Source organism: Neolamprologus brichardi, chromosome 9 (genome assembly GCF_056152115.1).
Source record: "Neolamprologus brichardi isolate AB-2024 chromosome 9, ASM5615211v1, whole genome shotgun sequence".
Taxonomy (NCBI): Eukaryota; Metazoa; Chordata; class Actinopteri; order Cichliformes; family Cichlidae; genus Neolamprologus; species Neolamprologus brichardi.
Genome location: NC_142112.1, coordinates 6,282,863 through 6,301,859, shown reverse-complemented (window position 1 = coordinate 6,301,859; position 18,997 = coordinate 6,282,863). Strand labels below are relative to the sequence as shown.

The window sequence follows — 18,997 nt, the reverse complement described above, 5'->3', positions numbered from 1 at the left end:
TGGGTGCTTACTTCTCAACCCTGTGTCACCATCCTCATTAAAGTGGCACTCTGCAGCCTCCCTTATACAATCAAGTCTGCCCTAACGTGCACGCCACCTATAAATCACCTTGTGAAAATCAATGGGCTTTAGTAAGCCTGGGACTATTGTATCCTTGGAAAAGTGTGAGATGAATTGAGATGAAGTAAGGGCAAAACTGGTACAACATCCACCAAATGAGATGCAGGAGAAATGACTGTAAATAGAGTGGGCTTTAGGATATATGTCTGTAACACATCCTTAGTAACAAATCTTCAGTTTTACAAATTTGAGGAATAGTAATAATGCACTATTGGGAACTGTCAATTTTTCTTTTTGTATTTTTCACACACACACACACACACACATACACATATATATACACACATATAAATCACATTGCTCATTCCTACTCATACAGCTGGATGTCATACATGTACAGTGTTGTGGTCATTAATCAACAAAAGAAATACATTACTTTCAAAGTAATACTAAATTACTTCCTGTAGAAAGTAGTTCATTAGAGCGGTCTCCAACCTTTTTTGCGTCACGGACCGGTTTATGCCCAACAATATTTTCACGGACCGGCCTTTAAGGTGTCGCGGATAAATACAACAAAATAAAACTAGTACCGGTATCGAAAAAAAGGGGTTAGGGTTACCAATTTAGAGTCTCAGAGTCATGCTAAAAACCTACTTCATGCAGTTATTACCTCTTGGCATGACTAGTGTAATTCATTATTATTGTTATCAGGTTGTTCTAAAAACTCCCTGAAAAGCCTTCAGTTGATCCAAAATTCTGCAACAAGAGTAAAGAAATGGCACATTTGTCTCATACTGGCTTCTTTTTATTGGATTTCTGTTCATTCCAGAATCAAATTTAAAATCTCCTCACATAAAAAGTCTTCAATAATTAGGCACTACTTTACCTTAAAGGCCTCAAGTTACCACATCACCTCAATAGAGCACTTCACTCTCAGACTGCAGGATTACTTGAGGTTCCTACAGTATTTAAAAGTAGAACGAGAAGCAGAACCTTCAGCTTTCAAGACCCTTTTCTGTGGAACCAGGTCGCTGTTTGGATTTGGGAGACAGACACTATTTCTACCTTTAGATTAGGCTGAAAATGTCCTTACGTTAGGGCTGGATATGATGATGCTGAACCCTTAGGCTACAATAAGCCTAGGCTGCTGGGGGATTCCCACCCAGCATTTCTTCTTTACTTACCTTTACTTTAGAGGCAGGGTACACCTTGGACAGGTTGCCAGTCTGTCGCAGGGCTAACATATAGAAACAGATAACCATTTGCACTCACATTCACACCTATGGGCAATTTAGTTTCCAATTAACCTTTCCCCACTAAACTGCATGTCTTTGGAATGAGGGAGGAAGCCGGAGTAGCCGGAGAGATTTCAGGTCTCGGCCTGATTTGCTTGAGTCCCAAAGTTTTTAACAGAATTCTTCCTGTTAAAAGGGTGTTTTTACTCCTAGACAGTCATCTGACTGTTGGGAAATTTTCTCTATTATAGTAGGGTCTTTACCTTTCAATATAAAGCATTTTGAGTCAACTGCTGTTGTGATTTGGCGCTATATAAATAAATGAAATTAAATGAAAACAATTCAACAGATCACATTCAGAAGACAGGCAAAAAGATTTTACTTTTGCATCAAAAACACTGATTCTTTTTCAGCTGGTTTCCTTTATCTCAATTGCCGTTGCTGTTTCTAGAAAGAAATACATGCAAAGAAATCTGCACCTCCACTGTATTTTGTAGGAAGTAGAGTACTCAAATCTAAAATGAAAAATACAAAAGTACCCTTTTTTATTTGCAAATGCTGAAATGCAGTGAGTACAATTAATGACCAGCATGTTTTGAACTGGCATAAAAGCTTAACATGGATTACATTCACACATTCAGAAAGATCGTGAAGTATTTGGCATTGAAAAACAGAATGTGAGAGAAAACGTGAAACGGAAAGCACAGAGGGATTCAAACACAATATTTCATGTTCATTTAAAATTCTTCTTATTAGTGGAATGAATACAGTTAATGGCAGATTTCACCATAGGTGGACGGACGATAATCCCAAGGCTAAAAAGTTAAGCTAGTGTATACCTTAAATCTGTATTCCTTCTAATGGACATCAGGTCCTCAGATTGCAAAGAGAAGAATCATAAACATGATCATTCTGATCACTTGATAGATATCCTCAGCCAACATTTCCTTTAACACTAATAATTGTTAATTTCAAGTCTTATAACATGGTGTTAATTTTGTACATTATGGTCCCTAATACTGTAAAAAGCATGATAAATCAGGGGGTGATTTTGGGCTGGCATGCATGATTGAAGTGTCTCTCAGTTTCATAGTTAGATCTCCTTTGCAGGTCATGTCATTTTTCCAAAGATGAAGATGGCTACAGAAAAAAAAATTGATGCTTCAGAACAAGACATTGGTAAACAACAGGCAACATGATAGATATACTGACAATGGCTTAACCGGTTTCCGTAGCTTAGGCACGAATAAAAACAAATGTATCGAAATGTATGACAACATCTAAATAAGCTGTTAATGCATTTTTTATATGCACCATAATATTACGCTAGATTATAATAATTAAATAGAAAAGTTTGAAAGTAACAGAACATGTGTATCTGAACTCTCCTAACAATGTTTCTGAAATACCTAAAAGCTCTTTTCACACAAAAGTAGAATCATCCTAATTCAGTTTTTTCCTTTGGTATATAGCAAATCCTTTTTTCCTAAAAGATAACATTACAGTAATTTTTTTTGTACTTAAATCAATTTGTGCATTTTTGCAATCTTTATCAATTGTAACATGTCAAGTTCCTATAAGTAACAAATCATAAATACAGAGACTCTGACAGTTAACAAGCCCAAATGACACATCATAGGCAGAAACACTCTTCTGCATTTAACTGCAATACAGGTTTTTAACAAAAAAAAGGAGCACAAAAGGCACATGCAGTGAATCTGGCTGCTAAATAAGTGTTGATTTTCCATCCTCTTATTTCTTCTTCACTTGTTTTTGGCAGCCAGTGGTTTGCGGCTGATTTTCTTACTCTTATCGTTGTTCTTTTTGGGCGGTTCTGGGTTGGCCTGCATGTGTCTGCCATAAAGACTGGGGAGAGGAAAAGAGGAGGGAAGACACATTCAGTATCAACGTACATGTTTATGATTACATACAAAAAACTGCACAAATGTTTTTCAGAAAAGATCATGTAAAAGTCAACCAAAAAATGTGAATTTTACTGGTAGTGCTCTGTTACACATAACAAGTCAGAATAAATTACAGGTACAAGGAAATTTTTTATGCATTACTAGGATTTGTGAATTAACTTCCATTAAAAAGTAGCCTTGTCTTCCTAAAATTACAATTAGAGATAATTTGACTAAGCTGAGCAATAACTCAAAGACATCTGTACTGTGAAAGCTCTGTGAAAATGACTTCTCAAAATGCTACATGGTGTAAAACAAGTCTCCAGACACAGGTGGATGTTTACTTATAAAAAAGGGGAAATGATGAAGCAAACTAAAATAGATGTACAGCCGTTACACCCTTTTTAGCAAGGCCAAAAACAAGCTATGAGTGGATCAGTGGAAATATCCAGTGATATGGTGAACTGAATTAATTATAACTAATTCACATGAGATACGAGTACTCTCTCTGCTAAGAACCCTAATAACCTGTGTTTTAAAGTCTTTGCTTACAAACGTGAGAGGGGTATGCACAAAAGAAAAGGTATGAAAACTCGTACTGATATTCTGCCTTTCTACTGAATTTGAGCTCTCAAAGCACTTTCTACTACAAGTCTCATTCACCCAATCATACAAACATTCAGATGTTTATCTGTACCTTTTAAGCATTTTTATCTAACATTCAAACATACTCTTACAGATGGATCGGGGCAACTCAGGGTTCAGTATCTTGCCTAAGGATACTTTGATACATAGACGATTGTTGTTTGACCCCTGGCCCCTCCTCTCTGAGTGGTAGATCTGAACCACACCCAGCCCGACAATTTAAGTGTAACACGAAAATCAAGAAAAGCATCAACAGTGAACACACAGTTGTTGTGTTCAGTATTGATTGTCCATATTATTACAGTATACCTTTTAGTGTAAGTTACACACACCACCACATACACGCTCCTCTCACCCCACTGCCACCTTTGCCGTCCCACGGGTCTCATCTTTGCACAGATGCAAGAGAGCTCATCGGACTGGAAAAGAGTTCTCTGCTTCTCACTGCAGGATGTTTCCACAGATAAACGTGTTGTTTTTCTCTCTTCTAGGCTTAAAATTTTAAATAGTATTCAAAATATAATAATAATGGATTGCATTTATAGAGGCTGCCATATCGCTGCCAACACCAGTAGGGGGTAGGGTAAAGTGTCTAGCCCAAGGACACAACAACCAGGACAGAGAGAGCAGGGGAATCGAACCGGCAACCTTCCGGTTACAGATGAGCTTGGCTCTGTGGCGACCATGGTTATATTTTATTGTACATAACAGTACAAGTAGAAAAAGGAATCCAGGGTTGAAATTCTGCCTTCAACAGCAGAGATAATCATGTGCACACAGGCCAGCAATGCTATGAAGCTACAGCCAAACAAAAATGTTGTAATTATTCAATTATCTGTGTTTAGACATTGTTTCAGGTAAGAGTATAAACTGTTCATTGCCTCATTCCTTGTGAAATGAGACAAGGAATTCACCCTTTATCCCATAGGTGTCAAACTCGCAGCCTAATTACATTTGGCCCGCGAAGCCATACCAAGTTACTATTAGAGCTGGCCTACTGGTATTATACAGCTAATATATATATTGTTTAGTATTAAGCTTTGCTTGTTCCATATTCAGTTTTTCAGCAAAACGTGTTTGAGTCCATAAGAAAAGATTCATTCTTATATCTGGAGGAATAAATATATTTCAATAAATATTAACATTAGCCCGCGACTTTGTTCCAGTTTTGAATTTTGGCCCACTGTGTATTTGAGTTTGACACCCCTGATTTATCCTCTTCTATGATTAGACAATGCTTAGATTAGGGAACCATGTACAATTGAATCGGGTATGGGGCATGGAAATTGGGGTGAAGGGTGTACATAATGAGTATATCCCTTTGTGGAAAAGCGAGTTATGCAAAGGACTTCTTAAAAATGCGTTAGTATTCCAACTAGTAACTGTCCTATTCTAAATATCAACTGTTTCTATTTTCCTTTATCTGGTGTCAGTTGTTTTATTCTAGCTGTAGCTGTTACGAAGCCTCAGTAAATTTCTCCCTTTTCCAGCCAACTGGTATCTAATGCTTTTCTACTTGTATCCCCTGACCCAAGGCAACCTTGCACACATGTGCATTTCAACACTGCCAAATAGATGAATAGCTTTAGTTAGTGATGGTGAGATGAAGCCTCATGATGAACTGAAGCTTTCCACCCAATTGGTCGACTCATGTTTCGAAGCATTGTGATGATTCATTTGCTCTACTGCGCCATCAAGTGGACAATACAAGTGAAGCGGGCTCTGTGATTATAATGATGTGTAAACCTCTAAACTGAATACATAAATTGTTTTCTTGGTTATTTATCCCGAATATTGTCTCAGTATGTGTGATACAAAAGAGAAAGTGGAAACTATCAGGACAGAGTTTTGGTATGATTGTGTAACTGTTAGCCTCAGACAGTCAGTCAATAGTATAATTCAGATCATAGATCAGTACATTTGCATATTTTTATAACTATAAAAAGAAAGCTGACACTTTCGAGACTTTATCTAATGTGTAAGCATCACAGCAGATGCCTTAGATTAGAATCAGTGAGCTGTCGGCTTTCAGCCCCGACCGTGTCCGTGCTGTCTGGTGAGAAAGGCGACATCTCACTGATTCTGATGCGTCAGCGCTTTGTGTTTACGTCTTTGTGCAGAATCGGTGTACCTGCTCTCATTTACTGTTTTAGCTGTTTGGTGGTGGTTGAAATGTAGTAATATTTATATTAAAAATCGATTCAGGATTTTAATGAATCGATATCACGTTATCCAAGCTAGAATCGATTTTAATCGATAATCAAAACCCGCTGGTACCTGTGTAATCATGCTTATGTACATCTGGATAATGACACAAACTAGTATTTGGCGCTTCACTTTTTAATAAACTAAAAGACAGAAATCAGATTATAGGATCTGTAGTGTTGTTTATTTATATTATGGTGCTTATCATTTGTGATATTTATTACTGTGTGCATACTTTATTAGGAGAGATAAAATAAAATAAAAAATCTCTTCCTTCCTGGTTCCATCGAAGAAGAAATGCTCAAGTAACTATGTAACACGTACGTAATCCAATTCCACAACACTGTGATGGGAAATCAGCTGTGTTTTTCTGCCCATTTTATTTCGAATCTGGCGCGAACCGGTGAACCAGTCCTTGAATCAGTCACGTGGTACGGACTGCCCGCGAGGCCTCGAACATCACTGCATACGTAATCAAAGCAAGCCTCGATACGCGCTTCACAGAAACGCCCCCGAGATTACCCGACACACGATTCGACGCTTCGACACAGGACACATCACTAGCTTTAGTTAAGAGGACCTGGAGTGACTTATGGGATGTAATGGAATTTCTAGATGCAGCAGGTCAAAGTGCCACCAAAGTCACAGTGTGTCTGTTCTCTCTGCGATTGATATCAAGACAACAGTTTCTTTCCTTAGCTGTTGTTATTTTGGATAATCAATTAAAGCGATGTACAGTGTAGTGCACATAAATCCGGGTTCTTTTAAACTGTTTTGTATCTCTAAATTGAATTAGTACATTTAGTACAAAATATATTTGAACAATAATGTGTTTCCAAAAGTGATCAATTTCTATCATGCATGGATATACCAGAAAAAGCGTAATAAAACAATAATGTGTTACAAATATGGTCTAGCTTTTTATGGCTAAATGCCATTTTTAGACAGCGGAAACATAAATTGTGTATCTATAAGAGCTTGTCTCACTATCAGATCGCATTTCCCAACAGTTTCTGCAATAGCCATTGTTTACACTGTCCTTTGTTGGCATCGGCAAAGGGAGGTGTCACCGTCATCTGAGGTTTATATAAAAACTTCCAAACTGCTGAGATTTTAATGAGGTCACAGAGGAGCGTAATATCCACACACTTCTTTCGTCTTTAGTAACACACCTTTGAAGTCTGAATAGAATTGAATGAACGGTTGTAGTGATAGGCTACACAGATAGGCTAGACAGATGTCAGACAGACGTACAGACGTCCCTTCATTTGTTAGTTTGGTTTGAATGAGATGAGTCTATGCAACTGTCAGGCTTTTCTCTTGGGTGGTCTGTGGACAGGGTGACTTTAGGCATTCAAACTTCATAAACTGGAGGGTCAATGCTGAAGTGTTTGCTTGCATACACTGAGATGCGGTTGTGAAAGCAGATGACCTGAACATTTAAAAGGAGCCACCCATGATTTCCTTCTATACGTATAAATGCAAGTCATTTTAAATACAAATCCCTGAATACTAATTAAAAAGTCACACCACAGGAAATACCTAGAATAATCATAGTTAAATAACGGACATTTGTAATCCTCTTTTAGCCAAAGTTCTCTGTGAATGATTTAAGATCAAGCTTAATGGGCTCGGCACCACTATCCACTGTTTTTGTCCGTTAATCATCCCAGGGACCATGTCAATAGACATTAAGGGCCCATCCATGGTCTTCTGTAATATGACCTCACCATACAAAACTTATAAATTAACTACAAAGTTAATGTTTCTAAAATCAGATTACATAGAAATGGAGCATGAGGGAATACCTGCAGGCAAGAATGTAACAAGACTGGCACTAGGAAGTCATCAAAGCTAAATTTCACCATTTTTATTTGGTTATTAGATAACATTCAGAATTTCAGCTAAATTAAGGCTGGTATTGTGCCGACAAGCAATTTATTGTGGTCTACCAAGCAACACAGAGCTCTTGTGGCAAGACTTAATTTGAAGAAGAGGAATGGTGTGTTTGAAGGTGTTTCCAGGTCATGCTGGGAGCAATTTTCTATCATTGTATTGATATCGCTATATTGCTGTCATCGGTCAGAAGTCTTATAGCCTAAACAAAACTTGGTGCTTCTCAACCGGCATTGATAGCTGAGGTAAACAGTGAATAAACAGCTTTCTACAGATAGGGGAAAAACTCCAGGAGGATCCAAACAGTAATGGAAACCTGGTGGCTGCAGCCATTGTGGGGCACAGTGGTACAATGTTGATTACACTGTTTTTCCTCTCACTAGGCTACAATCTACTCATCTAGTGGTGAAGTGATCTAGTGGTAAACCCTTTAAAGTTGAACTTTAAAGGGTTCAACTTTAAATTTGAACAGGCTGAACTACAGACCTCAGCCATGCTAAATTGTGTAGCTTTTGTTGTAGTGCACCACAGCAAATTTTAAAAATTAAAATCATAACAATTTAAATTAGGTGTCACGCATACATTTTCTAATTGACACCCATGTGAATGGGTACATAAAGCCCTGAACCCTGGGGTGCAAGGGCCCCATCATTATTATAATTATTATTCTATTTTTAAGAACAGATGGCTTTTATTTATGGCCCTAAAAAGACAATGCAGGCAGAAAACTAAAATACATACTTCAAAACATCGCTTTCAAAACAAGACACTGAAGACACTAGAAAAGCATGTCACTGAATTTCTACAGCTAATGCTGCACATGCACACGCACACACATGCACACCCTAAGAATGTGCGTATACAAATCCACAATAGTGAAAACTGTCAGTCTATGATTGAAGTGTCTCGTTTTCTTCACCCTGCCTCCATCCCATGTCAAACCTCTCATCTGGGAATTAAATATGCCAACCCCCTCCCATGCTGCCCATCAAAGCAACTGTAGCCCTGGGCAGAGAGACACACAGGCCAGAACAGAGAGGAGTGGGACAGACGGAGATACACCCAGTGGAGGAATAGCAGTAGGCAACTCTTTTTCATTTTAACATCAGTGTTTGGTTTCCATGGGCATTTTGCCTTAACTCGCGCAAAACCCATTTACGTTTGGAAACAGTACAACAGCAACTCTCTAGCTAGATGTAGTATTACAAAACCAGCTGGGTTTTAGCCATGTGCAGCAACAGCTCAAAAGGAGTGAGTTGATCACTAATTGGAAGGTCAGTATATGAACCCTTAAGTATCTCAGACGCACACAGTTGTGAGTGCGAGTATTTTTGATCAATAAAGTGCGGTGTAAGGCTAAAGAGATACCTATTTAACATTTCCCTACTTTAAAAAGCCTGTCTGTTTGGAGAAACCACATCACCATTTAGGGTCTGCAGGGATACATATCAGACAGAGAGACAAGTTGAGACAAAGTAGGATCCTTGTGCTTTGCAGAGCTTCTTGCCCACTAGGGCCATCCCAGAGGAGATAATGGGGCAGGGGCAGGTGCCAGGAACCTCCTGGGAGTGTCTGGAATCAGCCAGGCATAGGGGCAGTTGACAGTTTTTACCATGTAAACAGAGCTCTAGGGATGGTACTGTCTCACTATTGGTCCTCAGTTTTGTCCAGGCTGAATTATGTCAACATCAACAGGATGGATTTCTGTTAAACATGGTCCACTCATGTTAATTTCAGGATGAATTCTAATCCCTCTATGATCCTTTAATAATTGTAATCTAGTCTGTAAACACAGCTATATATTGTGTATACTCTCTGGATTATGACCAAATATGAGGCGTGATCTCAAAGTTTCATGACTCTTCATTTATATGGCAAAAAAACAAAAAACAAATATATGTTGTAATCAACAGCTCAAAAGGTCAAGGTCATCAAGTCAAAAGCATGGGGATTAAAGCAATAACGATTTTGTTGCTTTAACAGAATTCATGGAATTGTGGACACAGTTATACCTTTCAGTGGAAACAAGGTGAACTATGGTATAATACTTAGTGCTGCTGATCTCTGATCTGTGTTTCCACTGTGTACCCTGGCTTCCTTCCATAGTTCGATAGCATGCTTTGGTTAACTACTGATTCTAAACTGGTAATAGGTGTTGATGCAGGTTACAGATACTACTTAGGAGCGCAGAATAAAAGTATACCAAAATACCTCGGGTTTACACTGGCAATGTGAAATCAATTGGACATCATTAAAAAAGAAGTTTTATAGTAATATCAACAAAATTTCCTTGTTAACCACTCTAATTGCTACTTTGTCTGTCCATCAATCCTCTTAACCACTTGTTTGATGTGGGCGGCTTTAGGCTATCCAAGCTCTTAGTTGGAGAAAGGTATGGTACACTTTGACGTGGTTGTTGACAGAGTTTATTGTTATGGCCAAAAAGGAAAATGAAGTACAAGGGCTACTATTTTAAAATAAGGTAGTACCCACACCCCCCCACCCAAAGTGGGTGGGGGTACCATCATCTTACCCAGTCTCTCCCTGGTGGGTCAGGGAGAGACTGGGTAAGAGGCTAGGTGCAGCCTGGACAGGTTGCCGGTCCATCAAATACACTTTCATTTCACTCGTCACGGGGACGAATATCTTGGTTGTCTTTCGTAATGTTCTTTTGTAAGGCTCTTTGAGTAATTGATTTGCCCATACCCTCAACATAGGACGACCCCTAACTGGTGTGGAAAGGTGCTGTTAATAGGCCTCCTTTGCTCTTAAGCATTGCAATAATGTTAATATGTCAGGAGATCAGAAGAAATATTTCATAACAATTAAGAAAAAACGTGAATATTCTTGTGTTATCTCAAATAGATGTCTCTTCTAAACTGATTTTAAGTTTTGTGCTTTTATGTCTTAATGTAAAAAGAGGTGTGAATCTATTTCATAAAATTAAATTGTATAATGTTTTAAAAAGATCTAAATCCTTTACAAAGATGATTACAATTTTGTCAGTATGTGAAAAAAGAAAGTGGAAACAGCTATTGTAATGAACACAATAGAGCTGCTTGAAGGAGCTCAGGACTGTGGTAACTGATTGAATGTGCTCCTTTCAACAAAAGTGATTATTCATTAAGTCAATATGTGGACAGCCAATGCAGCACACTTGGTGTTGTCAAAACAAGCAGTATTCGCATAATTATGGGTACCAAGCATTGATGGATGAGAGGCTCATGGATAAAATGGAAGAGGGGGAGCGGGAGTAGAGAGAAATGATCAGTATGTCATAAAGGAAAAATTAAATGAGTATTAAGACAGAATAATAATGCAGCCTTATTGATGCTAGGATCCAGTTTTCATTAATGCTTTTTAATTTTAATTTTAGGTCACACCTATGTTAAGTTAAATAGAAGTAGTGTGAGCGGCTGTAGTGACCAATACTGCCAATAAGATACCACCTAGGGCTGGGCGATATGGCCTACAATTCATATCGCGATATAATTTGAAACACGTGCGGTAACGATATATATCACGATATATTATTTTCTTCTGTATAACGTGTTTTCCACACTATAAGGACTTAAAATCCTTTAATTTTCTCAAAAATCAAGAGTGTGCCTTATGTATGAATTCTGGTTGTGCTTACTGACCTTGAACCGATTTTGGCTGCAGAAATCTGTTAAAAAATGTTTTAGTACAACTTTGGTAAGCCGCACTGCTTGATGGATTGTCAGAGCATTACGGCTGCCGTAGTGAGGAGCTTCACGGAGTAATCTGGGTCCAAAACTCCGTCCACTTCAGGTCCCAAAGTCAAACGAACACTGAGAGTTAAAAACGGTCTAAATTCTTTAATCTTTAATAAAATCATCAGCGTTGCTGCTTTATCGGGTGTAACAATTAAGTTTAACAGGCATCCATGAAAACAGAATTTATTAAATTTAACGGAGTTAGAAGTTAGCAGGAAGTTAGCTCGCTAGTTTACACCTAAACATTTCATACCATGTTCTGACTGAGATTTTTGAAGCTAATTCAAACGTACAGCTCTGCTACCACTTCCAACATAAATGAAGACAGAAAACTAAACAGCAGTGGCGTTTGTAGGGTTACTGAAGTTGGACTACCTGGTATATAATGTTGTGCTATGTGATTGCTAGCAACACAGCTATGTTAGCATAACATTAGCACAGTGACGCTGGAGGATGAACGCCAACTTTTTTCCACTCGATAAAAGTTAATGTGAGGGATTCTGGTGATCAGGGACAAATGCAATCACATAGCAGGATGCTATACACGGGCCAAACTTCAGTCAGGAGAACAACTGAGATCATTCATCCACAATACGAGGTTAGTTATTAATATACTGCAACATAGAGCAGCTGCGAGAGAATTCAACATTAATGAATCAATGTTACAGTTTTTGGCTTTCCCATATTTCAAAAGTGCTTCATCTCTTTGCTATGACTCTCGGCATAATTTGCAGATGATAATTGTTGTAGCCACTGCAATGCTTTCGGCCAAAACAGGCGTGGCTTGATGACATCATCAACATGCACTATCGCAATAGAGCGGTATAGTTAAAATCTCTATTGTTGGCCAAATTTATATCGTTTCCATCGTATCGCCCACCCCTAATACCACCTCAAATAAAAATGTGCATTGCTCCAAATATGCTGTCATATTAGAACAAACAGTTAATCTAATTTTTATGGCGCTACTGGCACACCCACCCTGACAGTATTAAATGCAATTAATTAAAGCTAATTACTTTAATAATGCTTCCCTCTGATGCATATCTGAAAAGCATTATCTATGCCATTAAATAAAATACAATTTCAAATGCAAATCACTTTACTGTGTTGTTTTGAATCATGCAAAATAATAACAAAAAAAGTCCATCGCATGTCTTGAGGTTGTCAGCATCAAGCATGCTGCTACTGCTGAATATCCTGTAGCAGCCAGAAAATGATCTAAAATCTACACATAAAAACAAAACCAAAAATGACAGAAAACAGCCACAAAGACTGATCTGCGTTTTCTGCAACTGGAATAAAAACTTACTATTAAGGCACACCAATTAGCATGATAATACAAAAATGTGTAGGATTTATTAATGAAGATTTAACCTATAGGGGGAAAAAACCCTATATAAAGGTAATCCGTGCTTGTTCTAAAATGAAGAGTGTTTAAATGGTCTATATTTTTATTAACAATACTTGACAATCAGAAACCAAATATCTAACTACACCAACCAAAATTAACATGCTAGATAATCTGTTCTGATTATCTTTTTTGATATGCAGTTTGCCTTTGCTAAATATAGCAACACTTTTTTATTTATTTATTTTTACTACATTTTATGCTATGCAGAGTGTAGTACGAACTCAGAACAGCTTTAATTTTTACTGTCACTATCACAGATACTAAATAACATCTCCACCACGTGGAGGTTGCAGAACCTTCTTCAGTTCTACCTCCATATCCATGTGGACCTGCAGGAGTCATGACTTCTCTACATGTCTAAGGATCACACAGACTAGCAGACATCTGAAGTGACAATCACACTGAGGGGAACTGCAGTCCTCACAAAATGGTGAGATCACAGTTAAAATGACATGCCACTTTAATTCTCCAGATAGTGTAGCATACATGCTGTGGTGTGTGTATGATACCTGAAACACAGCAGACAATAGCAACTAGTACAAGTCATTTGCTAATTTGCATTTGACAATGCTGCTGTTCATCTTGTGTGGAGTGATGCAATATTTGTTTTATTACAAAAAACGGTCAAAATTAATTCTGCATTCTGCATATGTAATTTAATTTTATGCATTTATTCCCTGTCATCACAGTTCTTTCAGATCATGTTTTAGTGTGGGATGAAGGCCATGGGCGTAATCTCTTTTATGTTTTGGCCCTTTTATTTTCTCTGTCCTGAACCTGGAAACTCCCAGGAAGCTCAAAGACAACTTTCACATTTTAACGGTTTTTAAAAGTAAATTCTCTCTTATGCAGCCCAACAGTAAATTAAGCATTTATTGCTGCAATCTTGATGGAAACAAGATAGCAGCACATACAGATGTATGCAGCAGCACAGCGTCCCTAACTACTGTGCACCTAACGCGCTGATCACATACAGTCGTCGAACTAATAGACATCAGCCTGAACCCCGACTTGGGATTGGACTGACAGTATCCTACCCAATTGGTTGCTTTGTGGGTTATTGTCTGGAACAGCAAGCGATGCAGACGGCAGAGAGAGGAGAAACAAAAACAGGGATGCAGAGCTGGCTATCGCTACCAGCTGCCTTGCAGCATAACTATGCAATGGTTTAAGTTCACCTGATCCATTCCTGAACCTATGTTGGTGAGGTTTAATACCTAATCTTGAAATCAGACAGAAAGACTGTCTCACAAATTCAAACTGGGACATGCCCCCAAAAAGTTGATTCTGTTCATCTGGACGTAGCATCTTCAGTCAGCTGATTGATTCTCAGCTGACTGCAGGTTTCGCCAACCTTATAGAGAAGACATTTGCACAATGACTGAAATTAACACCAGTGGCAATCAATAGCCTGTGATGTGAGTTTCTTCATTAATTATTGAAGAAATGAGTGACTTCCTAAATTAGTGGCATAACATTTCTCCCACTGAAAATGCTACGTTCAGATGAAGGGAATCAACTTTTTGGGGGGGATTTCCTTACCTGGATGATTGCACATACATCAAAACAAACTGGGACATGGTTCCACAGGACAGGGGCAAGACAGCTGAAGGCTCTGTCTCCCATTCAACTTTTATAAAGAAAACAAATTCACAAGTAAGACTGCAATCTGAGAGCAAAGTGCTCAACTAGTACAGTGGTCCCTCGCTATAATGCGGTTCACCTTTCGCGGCCTCGCTGATTCGCTGATTTTTTGTGTGCACTTTTACATGTTTTTTGTTTTCTACGGCGCATTGTTTTCTGCGTCCTGATCGGCTGTAGACGATTGTCAATCAATCTCGTGCTGCGGTCTTGTACAGTACAGAATGCGTTCAAGCTTGTCAAATTTACATAAATCTTCGATCGCTAGCAGTGTGACTCTGAAGTGCTGTACTGCATGTTTGTAAGTTTTCTCCCCAACAAATACAACAATGTCGATTAAACGTTTTTGCACCATCAAAGGTGTGGCGGGGCGTGGCCTGCGGTGCCGTGCAGAGGAGGCGGGCGCACCTGTACGGCATCTGCAATCACGCCCCGCCACAAAAGGCAACTGCGGGTGCCTTTGGTTTCAATCTATAATACTGGACTTATTTTTCTACGAAGGTTTGAACTTTGAAAGCGTTTAAACAAGAGAGAAAAATGTGAAAACATTCATGCCTGTCTGAGAAAAGTGTATAATGTTTGTAGTTGGCTACTTTGCAGATTTCACCTATCGCAGGTTATTTTTAGAACGTAACAACGAGGGACCACTGTAGTTCAATTCCATTAAAAAGGAATTTTGTCAGCGATTCTGTTCCTAATTTCTAGGTGTAGCCAAGTGGCGGAAGGCTTCCACTTGGGTGGTCTGAGAATCTCATCTCTGCTTTTCGCAGATGATGTGGCTCTGTTGGCTTCATCAGGTGACGGCCTACAGCGCGCACTGGAGGCATTCGCAGCTGAGTGTAAAGTGGTGGGAATGAGAATCAGCACCTCCAAATCTGAGGCCATGGTCCTCAGCCGGAAAAGGGTGGAGTGCCACTCCAGATCAGGGATGAGTTCCTCCCCCAAGTGGAGGAGTTTAAGTATCTCGCGGTCTTGTTCACGAGTGACGGGAGAGGGAAGCGGGAGATTGACAGATGGAATGGTGCTGTGGCTGCAGCGGTGTGGATCCTGTACCGGTCCACCGTGGTAAAGAGAGAGCTGAGCATAAAAGCAAAACTCTCTATTTACTGGTTGGTCCATGTCCCTACCTTCACCTATTGTAATGACCTTTGGGTAGTAGCAAAAGAATGAGATCGTGGATACAAGTGGCGGAAATTAGCTTTCTCCGAAGGTTGGCTGACCTCTCCCTTGGAGACAGGGTGAGGATTTTGGCCATCCGGGAGGTGCTCAGAGTAGAGCTGCTGATCCTCCACAATGAAAGAAGCCAGCTGAGGTCATCTGACAAGGATGCCCCCTGGGTGAGGTGTTTCTTGCATGTCCAACCGGGAGGAGGCACGGGGGCAGACCCAGCACACACTGGAGAGATTATATCTCTCCGCTGGCCTACGAACTCCTTGGCGTTCCTCTGGAAAGGCTAGAGGAGATGGCTGGGAAGAGGGGATTTCTTGGCTTCTCTGCTTATGCTGCTGGCCCCGCAACCCAGATCAGGATAAATAAATAATAATAATGTAAATAATGTATACTTTATTGATCTCTGTGGGGAAATCCCTCTCTGCATTTAACCCATTCACTCAGTGAAGCGGTGGGCAGCCACTGGGCGCCTGGGGAGCAGTATGTAGGAACGGTACCTTGCTCAGGGGTACCTGAGGGTAGCCGTTCAGTGGATTCAAACCCCTGACCTTCCGATCATGGGGCCACCACGCTACCTACTGAGCTATCCCTGTCATAAGCGAAGAAAATGGATGGATTCATTCTTTCAATTTTTTGCGACACTGTGCAACCTATAATGTCTTGGGGACAGTGTTTGCACAATGGATACACATGTTGTGTCCCATGCCCCTACATTCATTTGCTTGTCGTTTTAGATTGTTACCCCTATATCATTCTTATTACTATGCCATCTGATATTTGGAGAGTTACAAGAACTTCTTCCCGTTGTTTTTTTTTTAAATATTAAAATCTATGACATGTAAATACAAGCGGCAGACATGTAGTCTCAGCTCCCACCTATTCCTTTCCTATCTCTCTTGCTCTTGTGCTGAGCAGGCTGGAACCAGATATTAAACCAGTTGTACAGCCACATGACCAATACAAGCAATCAAGAGCAAAACAGTTCTAGCTAGAGGTCAAGATAAAGATTTCCTATTTATTTTAAGTGTGTGTATTTCTGTGTGTGTGTGCGCGTGTGTGTGTTTTCATGTATAGCTCCAGTGATGAACTGTTAGGGCCAATTAAAATCAGAAGAAAAGAGGCGAATGGATTCAGTTTCCTGATGATGTCTTTATAGAGTTCTGCTATTCCACACGGCTTAATTAATCACAGCAAAGCTCTGTATGTGTGTCTGCGTGTGCAAAGAGAATAAAAGTTGGTATTTGATTTTCTTTTTCGTGCGTTTGTGTGTGTGTGTTAAAAAGTTAAAAATATCTTTGTGAATATATGCGTGTATGATAAATGTGCATGAAGGCCAAAGGCCATTGATCTGATGGAGGCGTTCCTCTTGCAGCCTCCTCATCTTCAACAGAGTTGCCGAGCAATTACGTAGTATCATTTACAGTCAAGTAATGTTTGTAGAAAGGAGGAGCTGCAGTGAAAATAAGAAAAGGGAAATGCAGAGAGGGACTAAAGGCAGAGGAAAGGAGTAGAAAGTTCCTAACTAAGATTCATGAGAAACAACTAAGGTTTTTAGCCAATGGTGGAAAAGTTCTTTGCCTTTATCATTAGTTACATTTCCTGCTGACCCACCAGTCTTCTGACAGATATGTAGTGTATGTGAGTACTACTTTAGTAACCATGAATTAAATAAGTAACAAATCTTTTACCTTTGTTACACAATCATAGTGGATATCTTCTGCTACCCTTCTACACTCATCAGTTTTTAACCAGATTGGGCATGGGCCCATTTCTACTAAATTCCTCACATTTACAAAATTAGGAATGAAATGAAATAGAACTACATACAAATGTGCATCTATTCATATTTATGCATTTTGCAGGTTAATTTGGATATTTGAATACATCTTTTTCTAAAATGAAAAATATATATGAGCTCACCCCTTCACTCTTAGCAGCATTTATTACAAATATGTCTGTTTTCTTTAATCCAGCAAACTTAGAAACTTGTTCAGCAACTTCTTTTTCCATGAAAAAGTGTTTGGTGACAGTACTGACTTTACATTCACCTATACTACTTCTGCTACAGACATACTGTGACTACTCTGTAAGTGTTCTGTTCTACAGAAAGCAATGGGTATAACCTTTATTTCTGCTTGCTACAGTTTTGAAGCTCTGACTGATTTCAGGACTGGGCTTGTTGCAAAGTGGCATCCTATCATTGTACCACATTAGAGTTCAAATATTTGCATCAAAATAAAACTGCTCATCTTTATTCACCCAAATTCAGTGGCTCTCTTAGAAAAAAATTCAAAAATGTACCAAAACTTAACACAAAAATGAAATCAACATTGTACTACTTTACTCTGTGCTACAATTATGTAAAACAATCTTTACATATATATATTTAAAATTAATCTGTTTAACGTAACAACGAGGGACCAGTGTTTATTCAAAGAGCTCAAGTCCAGAAGTGCAATTTTTGGCACTTTAGGTAAAATTGATTGCGCTAGGCGATAGCATATCTTTTGTTGAATATGTTTACCATTTTCCTGAAGCCATTCGATACACATCTTCGGCCAGACGGAATATGACTGCATTGGTCATTTCAATATGCCTTTGGGAGCTTGATGGATAAGCAGACATAGGCGGCTGTACAGGGTGACTTTTATGGATCAACCAGTTTCCAGAACGAATATGAGACAAAGGACTGAAAACATCCGTTTAGACCGTTGTGGTTAAATGCATCTATTGAGGGATGAAATAGCAGCCTAAGAGAGCATAGAATGAGGTCTGTTTGGACACGGTAACAACCCTAATGGGAATTTAATTAGTTACTAATGATACTAAAGCTTAGGTCCCAATTTCTGCTAAGCCAGCTACTACATGTGGAGTAGGACAAACGCATCTGACACAGAAGAAGAGAATACATCTAAACAGGTATACATATACAGTTGTGGTCAAAAGTCATAAAAGAACCAAACTTCATGAATGTTTTTGTTACAAAGAAGCGTCTTTTCCAATCACTCTATCAGAGAAAAATCAGAGTTGTAGAAATAACGAGACACTCAAAAGAGCCATATTATATTCTTTACAAGTGTATGTAAACTT

The 18,997-nt window shown here is 39.0% G+C and overlaps 1 protein-coding gene across 1 annotated transcript in view; it reads right to left on the bottom strand.

Moving 5' to 3' along the window:
- Positions 1-1,784: 1,784 nt before the first annotated feature.
- rsu1 (Ras suppressor protein 1) overlaps positions 1,785-18,997 on the bottom strand; it is a 43,211-nt gene continuing 25,998 nt past the window's right edge. Inside the window, exon 9 of the mRNA XM_006800862.3 lies at positions 1,785-3,161. Within this exon, the coding sequence (XP_006800925.1) occupies positions 3,059-3,161 (103 nt within the window). The 3' untranslated portion in view covers positions 1,785-3,058. The remainder of the gene's footprint in view (positions 3,162-18,997) is intronic.